Genomic DNA, 17,487 nt, shown 5'->3' on the forward strand with positions numbered 1-17,487 from the left:
ACGTTCAAACGTAACGAGCTTTGTGGTTCCGCCGCGTATCGTATCTTGACCGGCCGCCGTCTCGTGGCAAACCTTCGACGGCTCGTGGTGAACCTCCGCCGCGCCGATTTCACCTCTGTAGGTTAGCTTCGCGTCGTCTCTCTGCCCCGCGAGTCCTCTTCCTTCTATGTTTCCTTCTCTGGTTGCGTCGTGCACTTTGCATCCTTACTGACTTGTTAATTTTGCCTTAGATTTATAGTGATTCTTTCTACAGGCTATCTCACTGTGGCTCTAGATTAAAAAGGAATAGTTAATTTTGGATAATTAGTTTTTCAATATCGTATAAAATACTATATGTATATATAATATGTATGTATATATATCTGTGAACATGATTGTTTTGTAATTTGTGAACATGATTTGTTCCTTGAGAATTTCTAATGATGAAGAAGTACATTACCACCAAAAACTTTTATAAACTTTTATGACAAGACTGACTCCTAGAATAAGTGAACGACGACTCGTCTCTCTACATATGCAGATATCTCTTCGACCCATTTGGTTCTTTTGTAAACTTCATTTGATTTTGAGGAGTCTATCTGCGTATGGCAATGAGACTGCATACCAGTCCTGGTGATGACAGGAAATATAGTGAATGATATCCCTATAAAATTGAATTATTTTTATTTTTATAATTTTAGCCTTTTTCATTTTTAACAGTTCGATAATAGTTTTTGTTTGAATTTGCGATATAGTTAGGTTCATTAACTTGATCTCTTGTTAAAAAAAAAGTGAAATGAACGTTATTTTGGACTTTTTGGACACATGTATACACTTTTTAGATTTGCCTGATCTGATATTCAATCGTTTTAATTAGTGATTAGTGTTTTAGCCTTTTGAGTCTTGAATAGAGGCAAAATTGTGATTTTCTATGAGTTGATCTACTTAGATCTCTCTTTTTTATATGTAATTTATTTTTATGGATTTCTACCTTTTTTCATATAAATTGCAGAATGGAAACCAGGGAAGACAAATCACTTTCCAAATTGGAGGAAGAAATTTTTCAAAATTTCAGAGACTTCATGACAGGGTAATTGCTAATCTTGCAAGTTAGCCTTTTTTGTATTTTCTGGGCCAAAAATCAGCGGTCTACGCGTGGTAGTTATATTTCTGTTTGTCTGCAGTAAATAAATTACATGTTTGTTTTGACAGAAGTTGACCCTTCAAAATTGAAAATTTTGCATGAGGGATTGTTCTTGTTAAGTTGGAACTACTTCATATTGAGTAATTATTTCATTCTCATGAACACTACCTTACAAAAATCATAGTTTTATATGGATTCTATAACACCCTTTAAAACTTAATAACTTCTAAAAATAAGCTTGACGCTAATATTTTAAACTAATAATAAGTCCAATATAGTTCAAGCTTTTACCCAACAAAGGGTTTACAAAACAGCTTCATACACAAGTCAAAATATATGTATAACTAATACATACACATATATATGGTAATGTTCTAGCATAACCACCTTAACATTGCCAAGAGTTTCCATCAATACTTGCATCATCCTTTGCTCATGCATTCAATACAACACAACAGGTACCACAATAAAACACAGAATAGGAAGAGCTAATTTAATTAAAAATAATTTTACAATTACACAATAATCAAATGTGATTCATACACACATATAGAGTAATATCAAAGTCAACAAATAACAAACATCTCCCAGAAGAATCGTATTAAATATGTTCTATTAGATACTAACACCTGATTCAATCCAAGACTTAGATCAACAACGAACTTAAATGTCAAGAATCAATGTGAATTCGTTACAACCTAAGCCCCAAATCTACAAATGTTATGGAATGCAAGAACTCCCCCTCAATTTTTCATCACTTGATATCTTAGGTTCCTTTTCTTAATACACAAATTCAACCATGATTCACAAGTTATGCAAGACTTGTGACATCTAATTTTCATACATGTATAACATTTGCGGACATTATATTTAACCACTATAGCAACAATCCATAATATCATACATTAAATAAATTAAACCAATAATATTCAACATAGTGTTACATCATATATCATGATCATACATTAAATAAATTAAACCAATAATATTCAACATAGTGTTACATCATATATCATGCTCTCTTACTTCGTTATGTTGCATCACAATTCAGAAACAACACATAATGCATAAATCAATTTGCAACAACTTTCATAGATGATAAGTCATCCCGAGTTCCACTGATCCAAGCATACTCAAATATAACCCATGGTTAGCTAACATTGAAGGCTAAAACTTTCATAAAGAGTACAAATCCTAATTTGAAAAGCATTGAATCGCTCAATGCCTACTGAGCGAATTTGACAAAAGATTTTTCTTCACTTACTCTTGGTTCTAATTTTCTTGAGCGAATTTCTCATAGTAAAACTCACTTCCTCTCAGCCTCAAATATGCTGAGTAATTATTTTCTCTCGGCCTCAAATCTGTTGGGTGGTTGAGGGATCCGTTGCGTGGATTATGTAGAAAAATTCTGGGTTTTGCAGAGTTTCAAACTGCTTAAACACCTCAAATTGGTACTCAAATCTATACAAGAATTAACACATTGACATAGATTTCTAACACTAGCTATTATTATTATTCAAATTGAGCATAACAACCTAAACTCAAGTGAGAAGCCAACAACAAAGAGTTACTTATTTTCCATAATATCCTTATAACATTTCTAACTCTACTTGCTTCTACTTACTCCTAGTTAAAACCAAAGCATTTTACTACCAACATTTTCATCCAACATCTAATTTTCCAAGTTCAAGAATCAGGTTCACAAATTGATTCCTTCCCAATTTACTAACCAACAAGGCCATTCATATGCAAATTCAATTCCCAATCTACCATTAAGAGCAACTAATCTTCAACTTACACCAACATTACAAATCCAATTGAAACAAAACTAAGTAAATTTACTTCTATTACCTAGAATTGACTTGAAATCCAGGAAAGGATCAAGAACTAGGTTTCCAAAAACCTAAGCACCTACTTCAAAACAACCAAACTTGGTTCTCTAACACATAACACACTCACTCATATATAAAGAGGGATAATCTGTTAGTTTGTTATGGACAAGGAGTATTGTATTGTTCTGTGGCAGTGGGACTGTTTCCTTAATATTTCCCTATGATCATCAATAATACCAGACTTTCTATCAGTTTTCTAATTTTATTCTTTTGTAACAATCTTGGTTCCCTAACACATACATACTCACTCATATATGCATACATAGAAACAAAAAATTATATTTTGTATGTATTCTCTTTATCACATAATATATCTGTATAAATTTTTATTTCTCAACAGCTACCCTATGATAGGATTGCAAAGATTGATGAGTTGGGAATTGCGGGAAGCAAGCTGCTGTCTGGATTTCAACAAGCGCTTGGTAATTACACAGAATTTTTTTAGCACCTGTTACTGTAAAATATGTTTGGTTAACTTTTCATATTTCTGATAATACTTATTAAATTCTAAATTAATTAAAGTAATAAAATAAAAGAATGGACTTTATAATGGAGGTTACAAAGTAACTTCCCTCATTCCCATGAGAATATAACTTACCCAACCCCTGATCATGCATATAAAAATTGTACAAACAAAGGTATGCAGCTTTCTGGGAATAAAAATACCCGAAAATATTTTTTATAAACTTCTAGCAAACATAGGAATAAAGATTCGTACTTTCATTTTTCCAGAATGCAAAAGGATTCCATGGAACAAAACGCCTCCTTATTTTATAACTTTTAACTTTAATTGTGCAGAGTTTATTGGGAGGCCTCCTATAGATATGAATTCTAAATTAGTGGAGAAGATAATTGTGGCTAATGAAACTAAGAGAGTTAAAGCCTATATAAATTCTGGATGTAGGAAGCTCAACAACAGTATCCAGAGTTTAACAAACTGTAAGTACTGCTCTTTATTTTTAGTGGGGTTGGTTGTCTCATCCATTATTAGGGTATATCTCTAGACTCAACATGGGCTTAGTGACTCATAAGTACATTTCTTTTTCTTAACCCTTTTAATTTAGTATGATGTATTGAGAATGTTGTTCTTTATTTGAGTCTGATATTTTAAAAGTGAACCAATACTGTTACCAATGAATCTTCTTTATTCTATTTAAAAGGAGTATGACAGATTGATTTTCTTTGAGTGCAGTGTTAAGTTAATATTAGATTATTTCATAATTTTTTACAAAAGTATACTCGTGCAGTTTTGCAATAGTTACTCTTTTTATTCATGAACTCTGTTGTCATTAACTTATCCTATTTGTTTTTTATTTTGTGACCGAAATTTAGCAAAGCATTGTCTTCAAGATCAGTTTGGTTTGGGGTATTCTGCCAGTCATAAAGGATATATATGTTTATCCTCATCTTTTTTCAACCACTTCGACATTCTCATCCTCTAATTCCCCTTTGGTTTCTACCTATATTCCTGAAATATTTCATCCTAATCCTATTGTTCCTGCAACTCCACAAGTGACTCAATCAAATCCAAAACTGTAAAACAAGCTCTTCAAGACTCTAAATGGTTTGCTGCTATGACGAATAAATAGTTTTTTGTCTGTAGAAATTTGGTATTCTTTTTTGTATTTTTTATCTTTACATAATAAAATTCGAGTATCAGTGTTTGGTACCAGCTAGCAATTTTGTTTCTTTGCATTTATCCTGTATGCTTTTCTCACTCCTTCAGTTTCCCTCTAATTCTTTTGTGTCTTTGTTCCAAAAAAATATGTGCTTGAATCAGCATTGTACAATCTTTTGTTATCAATTCTCCGATTGAATTGTACTTGTTTATTTATTGCTATTTATTCTGCTGCTGACTATATAACTGTTTCAATATGGCAAAATATGTTCGGAAGTTCACTCATGCACACGTGGACTCTGTAACCATATAAGAAAAGGTATGGTATGGCCTCGTGTTTTTAATGATTGATCCATGATTGCTATGCTTCCATAAGCGTATACATCCTATGATAGACTTGAATGTGTATTTCTCTTTTGAAGATTGGAAAAGAAACTCGTTAAAATGCCCTATCCAAATAAAATGTAAACTTACGAAGATGTATTTCCAACTTGGAGGAAACTTATTTTCATTTAGTCATAATTGCTTTCTAATTTGCATTGCTTAATCAGTAATGGGCTTCTTTCTAGCTTCTCTATGAAATGTTTTGTTGTAGATACTAACGTTGTGTTTGGCCATCATTAATTTAAAAGTTCATATCGACTGTGTGTTGTATATAAAATTTCTTGGGTTGTAAACTTTATGTCATAATCATCATGGTGATCTTGCCCTCTTTTTTTAGTATACACTTTTCTGCTTTTTAAAAAAATAATTGCTTATTTTAACTAGTTGTGAGAGAAATTTTCAATTCCAAAAATTAATCATTCCTAAACATGCAGTTAGTTTAGCATTTACTCGTCATGTTCATGTATGTTTTGCAGCTAAGGAAATACTTGATGAACTTGAAGGTCTATTGGGGGATGTAACAAGTGCTATTCAGACTACAGATGGAAAATTATTAGCCTTTTCTGGTCTGGATTTTGATGTTGGATTAAATGAGCAAGCAACCTATAATGATTTGGTAATATTATTACTTATTTGGGAAGAATTTCTAATTTAATTGCTAAATTTTTTCTCCAAATGTTCCTTTGATTGAGTATCTTCCCCTGCTCCCCCCTTCCCCCAAGAAAAAGCAACCCCAGCAGTTGATACTTCTTATTGGAATTGCAATGCTGATAGAGTGTTATGTGAAGCTTGTTATTATAATCTTTACAAATAAAACCTGTTACATAGAATTTGTTATCTGCTCCTCTACCAAGGTCACTGACCTCTTTCTCTTCTTGGTTGGGAAGTTGTACTCCACTAAATTCAAGAATCATTTGCATGATATAAATTTAGTAGTGGAAATTATGGAATCCCTGCTTACTAGAACAGCAATTACACCTTTACTCAGGAGGAAAAGGATGCTTTGTCTGATTCTCAAAGTCCTGATATCACACATTTGGCCATGGTGATGGCTTTCATATATAGCATGGTAAAGCAAGACTATTTGATGCAGGTAATGAATAATGTCATTTTGTGACCTTAAAGTGAATGAAAATGAAGAATCCTTAAAATGTTTGCCTATTCTTGCAGGAAAAGATTGTGTCTGCTTTAGATCTGAGGATGTCATTAGAAGAACTAGAAAGCTACTGCCAAATGTGGTCTTTGCGCCCCTTCATAAATGATGAGATCGTGCATGGAGCTTGGGAACATATTCATTGAACATTCTTTTGTTTCTTATTTTATGTATACAAAATTAGTTATCATTGGGCTCGATACAATTGTATAATGCTATAAAACCATCCTTACTTTTCTAGTTTTTCACTTTATTTTTACACATGTTCTTAATATATATAATAATATTATTATTATTATCAATTTATCTCACTGCATGCTATCATACAAGGCAGCGTTATTGATACTAATGTGTCTACTCATATTTTGATTATCAGTTTTTTATTTTGGTTATTTATTTAATATCCTTTATTTAAAACTATTCATAAGTTGATTTTCATTAATTATTTTATGATAGTTTTGATGAGAACTCACAAAGTCTAATTTTTTATGATGCTTCTATAAATATCTATCATATAAAGTTACGTGTAAACATATCTTTAACATAGTATGATAGTTATTACGGAAACTATTATAGTAAATTAGATTTTCTACATAATTATCAAAATTTATATTAATTTTTTATATTTTATGATTGTTTAATCAACATAATAAGACTTACTATTGATATTCGCATGAGAATGGAATTATCTATTTCTATTATATTATACCTTTCTTTTTTTAATCTTAAAACTAAATAGATTTTATTATTTTTTTAAAAATTATTAAACACTAATCAAACATGTAATTTCTGAATTCAATATTTTAAATGATGTAATTTCTGGAAATAATAACTCAAACAAAGGTGTCTTAGTCTTATTTGATGTGCGATGATTAAGATTCTGATTCAGTTGAACAACATTAATTTACACTCTATTCATTTCTTATAGTTGTGGACTTTTTCTAGTTTCCGTATTCAAATGGTAGATGGTTCTACTATTTTTTTCTTTTCAGTCAACAAACACTTTTATTAAATGCAAATAAATATATAAAAGATAATCAATTAAATACTTTATTTATTTCTAATGAACGTTTTTACTTATTGATTTTGCGTGTGAACATATATAAGATAATTCAATTAAATAAAAGTGATTCTTTTAAATTTTAATCCACATACGATTTTTTTAATTATAATTCATATTCACTTACTTTTTGAGAATGTTTTAGCAAACTATGCATTTTGAAAGACATGGCGACATTAAAAAACTCTTTCGCAACCGTCCAAAACTGAAATTGAAAGACACTGAAACAACATTTTTGTAAATTTTCAGAAAAGAAAGCAATAAAAAATTGAAATTATATTTTCGTCCTAATCTAAACTTAACTTAATTGTTTAAAATTTTAATCTTTTATTTTGTTCATAAATTAATTTTATCTTATATATATAATTCTATAAAACCGACTCTAGAATGTGGTTTACACTCATTTATATACAATAAAATATTCTTATACAATAAAATATTCTTATATTTGGTCGATATAAGATCTCAAGGAAATAAAATAAAATTAATCTTATTAAATATAAACACAAAATATAAGGATAAACATACTCAATTTAATAAGCTCGTGTTTAAAATTTAGTACTAGCTGTAAAACATACTTTAATTTCATGAAGAATTAACAAATTTAAAGTGTTAAAAATATTTCAGAAAACATAATTGTTAGACAACCACATATCCTTAAACACGAGTAAAGGAATAAAAATGATATTCTAACAATCTAAGAATTGTATATAACTGTTTGACTATTTTAATAATAAAAAATATATTATAGAAGGTATGTTTGTAATTAACTATTATAAAGAATTATTAAAATAATGATAATAAAAGTTGTGATGCAGACGTAAGAAAAGAAAAAGAGTGTGATAAATAAGATGTTTATATTTTATTATTAAAAGAGGAAGATGGAGGTTAGGGAAAAAAACTCGTGTTAAAAGAACCTTGGACTTGGTTTTACTATGTCCGATTCTAAAGAAAGTTGATTATTTTTTGTAGAACGAAAATAGCGTACATGAATGATGTGGAAACACTTGTCTTGTCTGCAACTCAACTTTAGGGTGATTTGGAATTGTTCTTAGCTTGACCCTAGAGATATGATCAAACCATGATTCTCTGAGCTACGCGTGGATGATTAATCACACCCTTTAAAAGCCACACTCAACAACACATTCTCCCATCACCGCTACATCTTTCTTCTCCATTTCGCACTTTCACGCAGCCACTTTCGTTGTTTCACTTTTTGAATAGACGAAGATGCCGACAACTGGGAACTTTGGAAATCACGATGACGAACAAGGTGATCGTCCAACAGTGAGGGTTCATACCATTGATGAGCTTCACTCGTTGCAGAGGAAGAGGTCTGCACCCACCACTCCCAGGGGGAATGCGCAGCCAGCCAGTTCCTTAAATCTTTCTGAGGAAGAACGCAGTAAAATGCAGCTAGAGTCTATCAGGTAATGTTTATACGTGGCTACACTACATGTTACTACTATGATCTAAAGAAGTTTGGTTGAAACGTGTTTGCCATGCATGCATGCAGTGCCTCTTTGGCGTCACTGACGAGAGGAAGTGGACCTAAGGTGGTGAGGGGTGATCCAGCAGCAAGAAGATTTGAAGGGTCAAGGCATGCACATGTTCCAGTCACACCCACCATTGCTGTCAGCGACAGTGCCTTGAAGTTCACCCATGTCCTCTATAACCTCTCCCCCGCAGGTTTTCTTTCCTCTTTTTAATGCTTACTGTCTTACTCAACAACTACTTACATATACTTTTCTTTTTTATGATTCAAAGAGAATTAGGATTTTATTTATGTATGCTTGTAGTAATTTTTCTGTTGTGAGATAAACTTAAAGCCCCTCCATAGGGAAAGAGGTTTTGATTTTTAAGTATAAAATAATGTTGCCTACTTTTACTTTAACAGTTACACTTTATAATGAGAAGAGAGAGTAAATAAAATGACCCTTAAAGCTTCTCATAAGACAAGTTTCCTTCTGTACGTTTTGACCGTGTAGTAGTTTATGAATCTTAATAATATCTTACTTGTGTGTGTGTGTTTCTCTTGAATGATACAGATTGGTATTACATCATTTTGTACTGTGGTGTACGAAAATGAGTTCAGCATCACATCTTGTATATTTGAAAAGATGAATTGGTCAATGACAATGGCCCTTTGTGGTGTTAGCACATGCTCTTTTTTGTTGAATTAATGAGCAAAATTCTTAATTCCTAAATCTATGTACTGCAGTTGTCTAACTGAAATACAAACATTTCATTGCTAATTAAAAATAATGAGTTGAGTAATCTAAATTAATTTCATTATATCTGACAAAAATGGTAAAGAATATAACATGAAATATGACTTAATTTGGAAACAGAACTTTATGAACAAGCGATAAAGTATGAGAAAGGATCGTTCATCACTTCGACTGGGGCATTGGCTACACTTTCTGGGGCCAAGACGGGTCGGTGTCCCAGAGACAAGCGTGTGGTGAAGGACGAACTTACTGAAAATGAGCTTTGGTGGGGAAAGTAAGTACTGTTCATCACATTACATATATATGTTACAAATGGTGCTAAACATTTTGAACTGTTTATTCTGTAATCTGATTTATCTTTTGTGTTATTTTACTTTGAAGGGGTTCCCCCAACATTGAGATGGACGAACACAGTTTCATGGTGAACAGGGAAAGAGCAGTTGATTATTTGAACTCTTTGGACAAGGTCATTTCTCTTCTCTCTCTTTTTTTTTATCTTCTTTTCTGTCTGGCATGCACAAATAACTATGTTATAAAAACAAAGTAAATTATCACTGCAATTGGTCTTATTTTGTGGGTTTATACAATCTATTTGAGGTGGTGATGACTAGGATTGGAACCTGTTGTCATTTGTTAAAAGGGCAAGTTAGCTTTTTTTATAAATGAATTATGACTTTTAAACTTCTCTAATTTTACACTTCACCTTTTTAAAACGAGATCATTGTTATCATGTTGAAGTTCTATTCTCTTAAATACTATGGATTAAATGAGTCAATTTTGAAAATTGTAAATTTTATTGTGTATACACTATAATTTATATCTGAACTTGAAATTATCTTATCTAATTTTCAGGTCTTCGTGAATGACCAATTCTTGAACTGGGACTTAGAGAACAGAATCAAAGTCAGGATTGTCTCAGCCAGAGCTTACCATTCCTTGTTTATGCACAACATGTAAGTGTATATAAGCAAAAGAATACTTTACCACCACAATCACAAGCCAGTGTTTAAAGAATCAACCATAAAAAATATATTAAAAATTAAGGTACTTTTCTTGTTTTAGTATGAAAAGAAAGTGATGTGAGAAAGATGCAGGTGCAAATAAGTGGATAGCATTTTTAAGTATCAGTTCTAATTTAATCATATAGAAATATCTATTGAACATGCATAAACCTTCTCAGTGAATGAAATAGTGAAGTGATTCTGCAAAAATGTGTACAATATAGTGAAGTGAATCTGCAAAAATGTGTACAATATAGGTGCATTAGACCAACTCCTGAAGAGCTAGAGGACTTTGGCACACCAGATTTCACTATATACAATGCAGGGCAGTTTCCTTGCAATCGTTACACTCACTACATGACATCCTCCACTAGCATTGATCTTAATCTTGCAAGGAAGGAAATGGTCATCCTTGGAACACAGTATGCAGGGGAAATGAAGAAGGGTCTCTTCAGTGTCATGCACTATCTCATGCCTAAGCGCCAAATCCTCTCCCTACACTCTGGCTGCAACATGGGAAAATCTGGGGATGTTGCTCTCTTTTTTGGACTCTCAGGTATAACTTTTCTCGATCATCAAATAAGTGTTGGTACCAGATTCTTTATTTGAAGCTTATGAATCTTGTTCCATAGAACTTTCATATAAGGTTAGTGTAAAGATTTTCATGCATTTGACTAGTTAAAAAAATAATGATTTTATTGTGTCTGACAACTTATGAAAAAACCTTTTACATTGTTGCAGCATTTCAACTAAAATCTTAAAACAAATGTGATTAGAAAAGTGCTTGCACCAAAAGGGTCCATTCTAATTAATGAACTTTTTTCTATAATTATTCATATTAGGTACTGGAAAGACCACTCTGTCCACGGATCATAACCGGTTTTTGATTGGAGATGATGAACACTGTTGGAGTGAGACAGGTGTCTCAAACATTGAAGGGGGTTGCTATGCCAAATGCATTGATCTCTCTAGGGAGAACGAGCCTGACATCTGGAACGCGATCAAATTTGGCACAGGTATTGCCTTTTGTTAATCTTAGGCTAGTTTAACATCTCTTGAAATTTGACTTCACGAATTTTGATACATTTTTATCCACTTGGCTATCAGTTGTGGAGAATGTTGTTTTTGATGAGCATTTTCGTGAAGTTGATTATGCTGACAAATCAGTTACAGGTAAGTAATGACTTGGTTTATATAATGACTTAGTTGTGACTAGGTCATATCAAATTAATGGTTGACTTAATGTGTTTGCAAGATGTCCCTGACTCGTAACACAAATCCAATATTTGAGGTCAATTCCTACAAATAAAAGAGGCTTATTATTAAACCACTAGTATGAATGGATAATGATGGAATTTAACAAATCAAACCTCTATTTGTAGAACTCCTGATGCAGACTAGTTAGTTTGATTTGAACTTTATTTAGACAATAAACAATAAAGTGGAGCATAAGAACATGATGATACACAAAAGTGCCTTATAGTGATTAGAAATCAATTGTAATAGACCTTGTGGATAGCTAGATAAATATAATACTGTTTTTTCATGTTGCAGAAAATACTCGTGCAGCTTATCCAATCGAGTACATTCCAAATGTGAAGTTACCATGTGTTGGTCCTCACCCGAAGAATGTGATTCTTTTGGCATGTGATGCATTTGGTGTGCTTCCACCTGTGAGTAAGCTAAGCCTGTCACAGACCATGTACCATTTCATCAGTGGATACACAGCTCTGGTAATGTCTGAGTAACTTCAACACTCTATTCTTGATAATATTGCTTCCTCTGAATCTCTCTCATTGGCTCTTTTCTTTATGAGGACTAAAGGTGGCTGGCACGGAGGAGGGTATAAAGGAGCCACAGGCAACATTTTCAGCTTGCTTTGGAGCAGCATTTATAATGCTACACCCAACCAAGTATGCAGCCATGCTTTCTGAAAAGATGCAGAACAATGGTGCAACTGGGTGGCTTGTTAACACAGGATGGTCTGGTGGAAGGTAAGCGTCTAGTACAAATAAAGTCAAAAAATAGTGTTAACAACACACTTTTCAAAAACCATGTTTGTTTTTGGTTGTGCAAAACTGCAGCTATGGCACTGGAAGTCGAATTAAACTATCTTATACAAGAAAAATTATTGATTCCATTCACTCTGGAGATCTCTTGAATGCTGAGTACAAGAAGACTGAGATATTTGGACTTGAGATCCCCACTGAAGTGGAAGGAGTGAACTCGGAAATTCTAGACCCTGAGAACACGGTTAGTGGTGCTAAAACTCTTACCATTTTCAATCATTAAACTACTTTTCCGTTTTCCAAGTCCTTCAACATAGATTGGAAATTTTGTTTGATTTCAGTGGTCAGACAAAGAAGCCTACAAGGAGACACTGCTGAAGCTGGCTGGATTGTTCAAGAACAATTTTGAAACATTCACCGATTACCAGATTGGAGATAGCAACAACCTCACACAAGAAATTCTTGCTGCTGGTCCAATCATTGATTAAGATTAATTAGGAGATTAGGAGCTTTCTTTGCTAGTATCTATACATTTCTTTTTCAATCCCACTTTTTTCAAAGGTGTTATGTGTTTCAAAGCACCACATCGTTCCTACTTGCGTGTCTACGTTTTTGTTCTCTTTGGGCTTTGCCTTATACGTGGGCCGGAGTCTATGGCCCATTTCTTTTTGCACCTTGTTTTTACTTTATCAGTTTTTATTTTGTAAAGGCGAGTAACATTCGATTACAGAGTGAATAATATTCTCTTTCAGTTTCTTCTTCTTCTTCGTTATTCGTTTCTTTTCTCTGCGCTGTGCTAGGGTTCATGTTACCCTCTTTTGCTTTTTCTTTCAATCGCCGTTTTGGTTCTTGCAGTTCTTCATCTTTACACAGAAATTTTTTTTGGGAAACTCCAAGTTCAGGTAAATTCAACTTGTAGAGTTGAAAGAAAAAAGTTTCTTTAATAAAGAAAAAATAATATTAAGAAGTATATATATAACAAAATACTCTTTAATATCACAACAATTCTATATTTCAATTTCATAATAAAGTAGAATAACAAATCATATTGATGAAATAGAATAATTAGTTATTACTAAATAAAATCAAATTATATAAATGTCTAAATTATAAATAAATTCAAAAAAGCATTAGTTATTAAAGTAAAAACTTCTAAAATGAGTTAATTTCTTCAAATATTTGAATTATAGTAAAACACAAGTTGATTAATGGGGGAAATTTACAAATTGGTTGAATTGTTTCTTTGACTAAAAAGTTTATATGAATATTAAATTTAGATGAGTTTACACACAAAACGGTTTGATTGAGAATTAATTTGTTTGACCCATCTAAAATATTGAGATTTGAGAATTAATTGAAGAGTTTAATAACCATGGAATGAGGTACCAATATGAACAGAAAAGAAAATGAGGGAAAGCTATGACTGAAGTGAGCAATGAAAGGAAGTGGGAAACAGAAGAATGTAAATAGTGAGAATTGAAATTTTGATAGTTGAAAAAGGTTGAAGAAAGTGAAAATCTAGAAAAGTAAAGTAACTATTCTCTTATAGCATTATATAATTTTATGGAGCCCAATGCTAATTGTTTACAATAAGAAACAAAAGAAGAATGTTGAGTGAAATACACAAAAATAAACCCATTCAATGGGGCAATTCTTACAGAGGTTAATGCACAAGGTAGGGTGGGTTTATAAATTGAAGTGGAGGTATATTTGCCATTTCATACTCATGGGGTTGCAGGTTTAAAAGATGGGTGCAGAATGAAGAGGCCAATGTGGTAACGTGCGTGGTATTGGGCCAAAAAGTAGTGAAAATGGAAAAGTGGGCTTGGGTAGGTAAAGTGGGTTGCACAGTGACTCGCTGGATGAAGCAACGACACGTAAGTAACCCTTTCCCTCTTACACTATCCATCCTGATGCACAAAACTCATCTTTCTCTCTCTTCTCTGCGCTTTGCCCTAACCAACATCCACAGATCTGTTACCTCCATTTTCAGTAAGCTTCTCTTTTCCCCCTTCTCCACCAATTACAGTATGCGAAACTCTTCACCTTAATCTTCTCTCTCACTTTTTTTATTTTTATTTCTTCATCTTGATAAATAAATACTGCTATCAATTTCCACATGGTTCACTCTATTAATGATAAACGCTTTAATGCTTTGTGAAACTTACTATTCAAGCTCTGTCTTATTATCGATTCTGTACACAATTTTTTCTTCCTTTTCTTCTTCTTCTTCTTCTTCGTTAAATCTTATATTTTAAATTTATATCTTTCTGGATTTTTCATTGCTTGGGCTGATGTGGCATGATTTGAATTCTGGAAATTAAATTGTAAATAATGGTAACGATGCTCTGTGTTGAGTTGAACTTGGATTTCAAATTAGGGAATTATGATGGAACGTAGAGAGGTTGGTATCATCCATTTTCTTCCATTAGGGGGTCCTGTGACGGGAAAGGAATCAAATTCAACTCTATTTTGTCAGGGATTTTATTAGGTTTGTTGATTCAGCTTCTTGTGGATCTTCAATAGATTCTCTTCAATTTATAGTGGACATGTATCCTGATATGTTTGGATATTAGTGGAGCTTACTTTATGTCCTATAAGTTCTTTTTTTTTCTGTTGTTGTTTTCGTCCCAGACCGTTTGGTTGGCGTTGAGTAAGACAGTAAAAGTTAATGTGAAACATGATGCAGACTTGGAATATTATTTTTTCAGGATAGAGGTATATGCTTGAAGATAATGCAAGCAGACAACCTCCTCCCGAATTATAATTGTTTGACTAATAGAATGTATTTATAATAATTTAATCTTTGGGAACTTATTCTTTCTGAAGCCTTGTTAGAGTTCTGACCAAATCAAAAGAATATGTAGGTGGTTTGCTTATTCTAATTCTAATTTTATTTTATACATAAATTGTTGTTGTCAATTAATTTTTTGCACCAAAATTTATGTTCTCCATTGCCTTTCATTGTGTTTTTAGCAGATATATTATTCGTTTAGTTGAGAAGATAAGTCTCAATCAGTATGAGTGTGTAAAGATTATTAATATGAATGTTTTTTGTTTGCTCCTTGAATTTGCTTCTTACTTTGGAGCTCTGCAAACAGTTTAAGATTGTTCTAGAAGAAAATAATTGTTGGTCTTGAGGTTTACGCCTGGTATCATATGATATAAACTTCTCAATTAGTTGATGGCAGTGTTTTCCGGTTATTGTTTCATTTGTTTGTATGGATACTTTTGGGGGGGTGGGGGGGTGGGTATCTATTCTGATTATGGCTCCTTTGGCAATGATTTGGATTGAATTGAACAAATTTTCTAATAACATAATTTGTTTACCTCTAAAGTATTATTCATTCTTCTCATACCAGAAAAAAAAATGCACTTATGGGCTGACTTTCTTTAAACACTTGTTCCGTAGTTCATATTCTTATAACATTTATTTTTTATTTCTTTTCTGTAAATGTGTGTTTTTCCTTTGCTTTTTCCTTTATTGCAGTGTAATTCTGTTTTGGGAGGATTCCTAGTTCTCCTGCGTTTTATTCCCTGTCTCTCCCTATCATTTGAAGTTTTTATGTTTTTTTTTTTTGTTGGAATAAAAGCATAACAAATTGTGGTACAGAAGTTTGCTTGGTTGTTCCTAAAAGTTTGTCCTAACACTCTCACATCTTATTTAAGGCATCACAAGTTGTAGATACAGTTAATATTCAATATGGAGCTGAGTACTATAAAAGAGGCTTTTGACCGTGTTACTAAGAAGCAAAAGTTATCTTGTTCCAAGACTCAAGAAGCGATCGATCAGATCAGACAGGAAATTGAGAGTGTTTTAGACACAATGCAGTCAGTAAATAACACTGACCGAGAACTTGATTACAAAACTGTCTTGGGTGAGCTTAAGGCCAGTTTACTTAAAGCTGCTCCACTTACTCAAATGGAAGGTACACAGAAGGAACTAAATGTAGCACTCAACAAGTATGGAAAACTTCTTGAAAAATATTTCAACCCTGATATATCCAAGGCTTACAGAAATATCGACATTGATATTCATACATTAAACCAAATAATTGCCAACCATTTTTACCGGCAAGGTCTTTTTGAGATAGGGGACAATTTCATGAATGTGGTTGGAGAGCCCGAATCTGCTGCCATTATGAAATCCCCATTCCTGGAAATGTATCGAATACTTGAAGCCATGCAGAATCATAACCTAGAGCCAGCCCTCAACTGGGCTGCCTCTATTTGTGACAAACTTGCTCAAAATGGATCTGATATTGTGTTGAAACTTCACACGATGCAATTTGTAAAAGTGCTTCAAAATGGAAGTAGAGAGGAAGCCCTTACTTATGCTCGAACACACCTTTCTCCTTTTGCTTCCAGTCACATGACTGAGATTCAGAAGCTTATGGGCTGTCTTCTATGGACTGGAAAGCTTGATCGATCTCCTTACCATGCGTTACTATCACCATCTAACTGGGATAAGTTGGCTGAGGAACTTAAGATGCAGTTCTGCAATCTTCTGGGACAGTCCTACAATAGCCCCTTGAGTGTAACCGTAGCAGCAGGCGTCCAGGTTTTGCCAGCTCTCCTCAAATTTATGAATGTCATGGCAGGGAAGAAGCATGAATGGCAGTCTATGAACCAGTTACCAGTGCCAGTTGAATTGGACAGCGAGTTCCAGTTTCATTCTATTTTTGTTTGTCCTGTCTCAAAGGAACAAGCAACCGAGGATAACCCTCCGATGTTAATGGCCTGTGGCCATGTCCTCTGTAAGCAGTCTATCTTGAAGATGTCAAAGAATAGCACAAAAGTGTTCAAGTGCCCATATTGCCCCTTTGATATTGATGCAAGTCAATGCAGGCAGCTATATTTCTGATGTTGATGGGTTTGTATGAAACTCTTGTATAAACTGAATCATGTGTTAGCATAGGTGCAATCGTATATGGCGCATGCAAAAAGCCCATGCCTTGTTGTGATGTCTGTATTTTATAAATTTGTTGTAAATAGAAATTCTTTTTTATTTGGGTA

General features: G+C 33.1%; 3 protein-coding genes across 5 annotated transcripts; all 3 read left to right on the top strand.

Moving 5' to 3' along the window:
- On the top strand, positions 1 to 6,472 carry LOC137808687 (uncharacterized). The gene is made up of 8 exons (XM_068609935.1): positions 1 to 117; positions 992 to 1,069; positions 3,356 to 3,437; positions 3,814 to 3,954; positions 4,911 to 4,952; positions 5,494 to 5,633; positions 6,006 to 6,110; positions 6,188 to 6,472. Exons 4-8 carry the CDS (start codon positions 3,840 to 3,842, stop codon positions 6,314 to 6,316), a joined length of 531 nt encoding a protein of 176 aa, XP_068466036.1. The 5' UTR covers positions 1 to 117; positions 992 to 1,069; positions 3,356 to 3,437; positions 3,814 to 3,839; the 3' UTR covers positions 6,317 to 6,472.
- A 1,903-nt stretch (positions 6,473 to 8,375) lies between these two features.
- Positions 8,376 to 13,227, top strand: LOC137808688 (phosphoenolpyruvate carboxykinase (ATP) 1-like). Its single transcript, XM_068609936.1, has 12 exons — positions 8,376 to 8,660; positions 8,747 to 8,919; positions 9,582 to 9,735; positions 9,843 to 9,927; positions 10,314 to 10,414; positions 10,720 to 11,018; positions 11,305 to 11,478; positions 11,570 to 11,635; positions 12,017 to 12,195; positions 12,287 to 12,456; positions 12,547 to 12,715; positions 12,813 to 13,227. Exons 1-12 carry the CDS (start codon positions 8,461 to 8,463, stop codon positions 12,957 to 12,959), a joined length of 1,917 nt encoding a protein of 638 aa, XP_068466037.1. The 5' UTR covers positions 8,376 to 8,460; the 3' UTR covers positions 12,960 to 13,227.
- A 1,114-nt stretch (positions 13,228 to 14,341) lies between these two features.
- Positions 14,342 to 17,487, top strand: LOC137808689 (protein RMD5 homolog). 3 transcript variants are annotated; one of them, XM_068609938.1, is made up of 3 exons: positions 14,373 to 14,463; positions 14,852 to 14,962; positions 16,141 to 17,487. In XM_068609938.1, exon 3 carries the CDS (start codon positions 16,175 to 16,177, stop codon positions 17,333 to 17,335), a length of 1,161 nt encoding a protein of 386 aa, XP_068466039.1. In that variant the 5' UTR covers positions 14,373 to 14,463; positions 14,852 to 14,962; positions 16,141 to 16,174; the 3' UTR covers positions 17,336 to 17,487. The 3 variants fall into 3 exon arrangements, with proteins under 3 accessions (XP_068466038.1, XP_068466039.1, XP_068466040.1); XM_068609937.1 differs by lacking the exon at positions 14,852 to 14,962 and having other exon boundaries at positions 14,342 to 14,463; XM_068609939.1 differs by lacking the exon at positions 14,852 to 14,962 and having other exon boundaries at positions 14,422 to 14,499.

This window comes from Phaseolus vulgaris, chromosome 3 (genome assembly GCF_000499845.2).
Source record: "Phaseolus vulgaris cultivar G19833 chromosome 3, P. vulgaris v2.0, whole genome shotgun sequence".
Taxonomy (NCBI): Eukaryota; Viridiplantae; Streptophyta; class Magnoliopsida; order Fabales; family Fabaceae; genus Phaseolus; species Phaseolus vulgaris.

Excerpts from the sequence above, each read along its gene's own strand:
- LOC137808687 (XM_068609935.1), top strand. The coding sequence starts at position 3,840 with ATGAATTCTAAATTAGTGGAGAAGATAATTGTGGCTAATGAAACTAAG. Across the intron at positions 3,955-4,910 it reads TATCCAGAGTTTAACAAACT|TTCACTCATGCACACGTGGA; the intron begins GTAAGTACTGCT and ends TATGTTCGGAAG. Across the intron at positions 5,634-6,005 it reads AAGCAACCTATAATGATTTG|GAGGAAAAGGATGCTTTGTC; the intron begins GTAATATTATTA and ends ACCTTTACTCAG.
- LOC137808689 (XM_068609937.1), top strand. The coding sequence starts at position 16,175 with ATGGAGCTGAGTACTATAAAAGAGGCTTTTGACCGTGTTACTAAGAAG.
- LOC137808688 (XM_068609936.1), top strand. The coding sequence starts at position 8,461 with ATGCCGACAACTGGGAACTTTGGAAATCACGATGACGAACAAGGTGAT. Across the intron at positions 11,019-11,304 it reads TCTCTTTTTTGGACTCTCAG|GTACTGGAAAGACCACTCTG; the intron begins GTATAACTTTTC and ends TATTCATATTAG. Across the intron at positions 12,196-12,286 it reads TCAGTGGATACACAGCTCTG|GTGGCTGGCACGGAGGAGGG; the intron begins GTAATGTCTGAG and ends TGAGGACTAAAG.